At 36.3% G+C, this 5052-nt stretch overlaps 1 protein-coding gene across 1 annotated transcript; it reads right to left on the bottom strand.

The window, feature by feature from the left end:
• Positions 1–1661: 1661 nt before the first annotated feature.
• LOC117782553 (phenoloxidase-activating factor 2) lies at positions 1662–4010 on the bottom strand. The gene is made up of 4 exons (XM_034619576.1): positions 3844–4010; positions 3578–3780; positions 2420–2676; positions 1662–2366 (listed from the first exon to the last, which is right to left on the bottom strand). The coding sequence occupies exons 1-4, from the start codon at positions 3998–4000 to the stop codon at positions 1778–1780; spliced, it is 1206 nt and encodes a 401-aa protein (XP_034475467.1). The 5' UTR covers positions 4001–4010; the 3' UTR covers positions 1662–1777.
• Between the last annotated feature and the right edge of the window lie 1042 nt (positions 4011–5052).

Below are 5052 nucleotides of genomic sequence, written 5' to 3'. Positions count from 1 at the left end.
TGTACACTGTTGCCCGTTGCATCGTTGCTCACTTTTTGTCTCTCTCCTTCCTCAATAATTTTGATCTTCAGATCAGACAAGGACGGCAACTCTTCCCTAGTTTCTATGGCTACAACAAAACCTTCAAACGATTTGCTGAGCCCCGACAGCAACAAAATTGAGAGAATGTCTTCAGAAATTTCCATGTCAATTTCTTTCAGCTTATCGACCAAATCCGAAAACTGATTCACGTATTCTTTCACTCCCGATTCTTCAGATAAGCTTAAGCGAAGTAATCTTTTGAACAACGATATTTTTCTTGCAGGTCCACGCGGTTGGTACACAGCTGCGAGCTTCTCCCAAGCTGCTTTTGCTGTTACACTGTTTTTTATAAAGTTGATTTGTGACGCCTTTACACCCAGCAATATACTTGCTAATGCCTTTTCGTCACGTTTATCAAACTCAGCTTTCTGCTTCTCAGTGTCACCTTCGTTTTTAATGAGTCTGCCGCATACCACTGACCACAAATCGTTCTGCACCAAGACGCTTTTCATTTGCACCGACCACACCGCATAGTTTTCACCATCCAACTTATCGATGGCATATTGCCCGTGTCCATTCATGATTGTTATTTTAAATTAATATTACTTTTCACACACAAGGCCCTGGGCCCATAACCTGTTAGATTTCAGGAAGCTTGTGTAAAGTAAAACAAGCAATGGTTTTTAGGCTTACATTTATTATACGCGTGTGCGTCTTATTCAAAGCGACGATCGCGAGAGAGAGAGTTCAAGTGTATACATAAAAGAATAAGAACAATGCAGAAGAGGTAAACTTAAGTGTGACCAGATTTCAAGATATAATGGTTGCCACCAAATAATACATATTTCAATAATTTTAACAATGCTGATGATTATTTATATAATACAGATACAGCATATAATTGCTGACCTACAAAATGAATTGAATGTTATTGTACACGTAATATTAACAATTTAAATTCTTCTATTGTGGCAGATATCAAAAATCTAAGCAATTACTCAAAACAAATTATAGACGACATATGACATTCTACATACTATAATTTAATTTTAGTTTCCCATAAATAAAGTAAATATAACACGTTGTTCATTAACTGTAATTCACTCGATATAATAGTGATATCGAGTTATTTAGATTAAATTAGATGTTCACTATTTCACTGTTTAGTTTATTGTAAAAAAAAAAGTCCCAGGCATCGTATTGTAAACGAACTACGCACAATAACTCATTTTATTAAAACTGGGTTGAAAATGATGTATCTCTCAAATTTCAAAATCATCATACAGATAAATATTTAAGTTTTCAAAGCGTGAAAATTTAAATTCTACTTGTAGTTTAAAAACTATGTAATTTAATTATTAAAAAAATTATAATATTCAAAAATGATAAGAAATGATAAAAATGTTTAAGTTGTGACATCTTTCAATAAAGCAGCTAAAAATCAATTGAGCCTGTTAAATTAAGAATTTTTCCAACAAACATTTTAATATCATACTTATCTTAATTAAACTAAAAACAATTCTCTACCAATCTCAATTAAACGATTATTCAATTCGTTTCATTACCTTTTAGAACCATCATCTGAAGTCTGATGTGCAAATTTGATTTATAAAATATTAAAATTGAAATTGGGATTTTACTAAGCAAATTAAGCAAAACGTTTATTTAAGAACTTACATAATTGTTTTATTAGCTTATCGGCAGTAAGATGGTTGACTCATTGAGCCTATTGCCACTCAGTTAAAGGGATAATTCGTTAAAGTGTGAGTGTTGTCTGTATCCATGGTAAATAGGTGCCCACATTGACATATACCCCGGGCACATTTGCCTGTCCGCATCCGATCCCCCAGGCAACGAGTCCAACCACATACCAGATGCCATTGCTGGCACAGATGAGGGGAGAGCCGCCGTCTCCTGTGCATGCATCCTTGCCGGCTTCGCCGCCGGCGCAGATGAAGCTCGTCGGGCTGAGCGCAAAAGAGGGACCAAGTCGAGTGGCTCGGAGAGCCGTTTGGCAGTCGGTATTGGGAATTAGTGGTACGTCGACTTGACGCATGATGGCCTGGTAAGCTCCAGTTGGTCCAAAGTCATTCTTTCCCCAACCGGCCACCCAGCAGCGCTGTCCAACGAAGCTAGTTGTGGGCAGACAAATCGTACCCACTGTGGAGCGACTGGTGAGGGAGACGGGAGTCGCCAGCTTTAGAATCGCCACATTGTTCTGCAAATTGTTGGGATTGAAGGCAGGATTCACATACACATTGGAGACGAACACATCCTGAGCAGGAATCGGTTCGTTGGTTCCAGCCGCATCCCATTCACCCAGGCGCACCTTAAATGATGTCAAACTAGCAAAGGATTAGCATTAGCTGTTGCGTCATTGACATCTCATTACACTCACGCCAAATTGTAGACCTTGTGGGCAGCAGTTAACACATGTTGAGCCGTAATAAGTGCTCCTCCGCCCAGATACACATCCGACGTTGTCAGTAAGGCTGCCTGCCAAGGATATGCGCCAAAGCTCGCCTGGCCAGGACTCGCCAGTGCTGAGCCGGGCGGCGGTGGGAAGCGTAGTCCACATTGATAGTTGCCTGCCTGGCAGCATGCCACAAGACCAAAGTTGCAACTCAACGGAGGCACCGCCGTCGGCACAGTGGGCTGCCAACCAAAATGCAATTAAATTTTCGTTAGCATATTGCTTTATTGCAAGAACCGTAACTGTTGTACTACTTTTACCCTTGAAAAAGGTATTATAATTTTGTCACGATATTTGTAGTACAGGTTCGTCTTCGAACAGATCGGGTCACTCGAGATATCTCATCGAATCTTTTCACCGAAATCTTAGACGTATACCTTAGAATACCTTAAATTTTTTTTTTTATTTTAACATTTATATTTAATGTTTTGTCACGTCAAATACTAGTAAATGTTATGGTCAGCTTCTATTGAGAAACTCTGGATGAAAATCCCGATACACAGAAAAAGGATATATTTAATTTTTCGATCATTTAATTCCGCTATATTCAGTTGACGAGTCCAATGACTGCCTCAACTTGGTTTTTAGGACTAAAAAAAAAACATTTTTTTTCTTTGACACCGAGATTTGATTTTGAGGTTAAACCTGATTGAAACTTATTTCTGTGACACCTCTGACTGAAAGATGTTATTGATTTTCATTTAATGAAGTCATCAATTGAAATCTGAGATGGAATTTTAATTTTATAACCCTTTCTGAACTTTATGGCTGACTTATTTAATAATAATCATGTTATTATAAGTCACATAAAATAAAATTAAAAAAAAGATTTGTTTTCTGTTGAGTAATTGAATAGAAATCATGGATCACATTTTAGTTTCAGATTTCTGAAAAAAAAACTACAAAAATATATTGTGTATTATTAATATTCCATATCAAAATATTAATATTCCAAAGCAAATATGTCGTCAGATTAGATGGTGCCAAGAAAAATGTATTTTGACACTTCATTGATTTTTTTCTTCAAATTAAATCTTGATAAATAGCAGTTATCTCCGGTTCCTGCCTTATCGGTTTACTTACCAATCCGCCATTGTTCACTATGCGTATATCCAGCTGGCCACTACCATCGTTTGGGGGTGTGGGCACAGGGTTAGGACACGACGCCGGAGGCACGCAACGGCAATTACTGGTGCCGGGTGTGACGATGGCAGGCAGTTGTGGCCAGTTGGCTGGAGGCACCTGTGGCGGCACCAGCGTGCCCACAATCAGCTGACGAGTAAGAACTACAACAACAACACTACAATTATGTTGCACAATTATAGTGATTCAGGTGAGCTTCTACATACGCGTGTGATTGTCCAGGTTGCCTGCATCGCTGGGCTCCGGTGCACTTTGCTCCGACAGAGGACTAACTGAGCCAAAACTCCAGCACTGGACACCTTCAAAGAGCAAGTGCAACAGCAACAGGCTAACAACAGGTTGGGCTAACTGTAATGTATTCATTGCCTCACAAATGACGACTAACCCGACAAAACGACGTGCTATATGGCTATATAGGGCATCCATCCTAAGCGGGCCTCCGCAAATAAATTACCCACCTAATGGAGTTCGCTTCAACTCAGGGATTTTCCGAGCTGCATAACGCAAAAAACCTTCCAACAACAATAAAAAAAGTAACTACAGCAAAAAGTAAGAAAAATAGATCATGCTTGCAACGAACACAAAATGCTCTTAAACTAAAATAGTGGGAGCATAATAGAGATTTAATCACGGTGACCATTACTTACAAATAATTAACACCAAATTTTAAAGAAATGTGTTTCATTTTAGAAAAAGTGTACCAGCTTTTTAATTAAAATAAAAAATATACAAAATTTGTTAACTCTTGAATTATATATTAATACACCCAAAAAAAAAGATGTCGTTCTGCGTACTAGTTCGAATGGGTTTGATTTAAGAATTTGTACTTATAATTTTAAGTTCGTTTCATAGTAGTAGTACTTAATATAAGTACAAAATGAAGTCGAATTTAAAAATAATGACTACAAGACCGATTCGTACTTAAACATATTTGTATGTTTGTATTCTGTATGTATGTATAGAAATAGATATATAGAAATTTTATGACAACAGAAAATCAATATTATATTATATATTAAATTTAATATTTTATTAAATTGTATTTTAAGTATGCACGTTCTCAATATAAGTATTTAAAAGAATAAATATCGTATGTAACGCGCTTGGAATAAGTACAAAATTTTCTTGAACTTATCCCAAAAGTACTTAAAAAAGTCTAGAATCAAGTATTTTGGGATTAAATAAAAAATACTTGATATGAATATATACTTAGTATGAAAAATACTTGATATGAGAATTTTGAGCTTAAATCAAGTATTTTCGGGATAGGCGCAATTCTGACATCGATCGTACTTGATTTAAGTACAGAATACTTGATTTTTGTCAGAGTGTTCATTTCTTTTTAATTTATGATTTGAAGATTTATTTTAAATAAAAATAAAAATATATATAAATTTTTTCAATCTTAATTATAA

This window comes from Drosophila innubila, assembly GCF_004354385.1.
Source record: "Drosophila innubila isolate TH190305 chromosome 2L unlocalized genomic scaffold, UK_Dinn_1.0 5_B_2L, whole genome shotgun sequence".
NCBI classification, from domain to species: domain Eukaryota; kingdom Metazoa; phylum Arthropoda; class Insecta; order Diptera; family Drosophilidae; genus Drosophila; species Drosophila innubila.
Note: the sequence above shows the minus strand (reverse complement) of the source record. Positions and strands in the feature narration are given on the sequence as shown.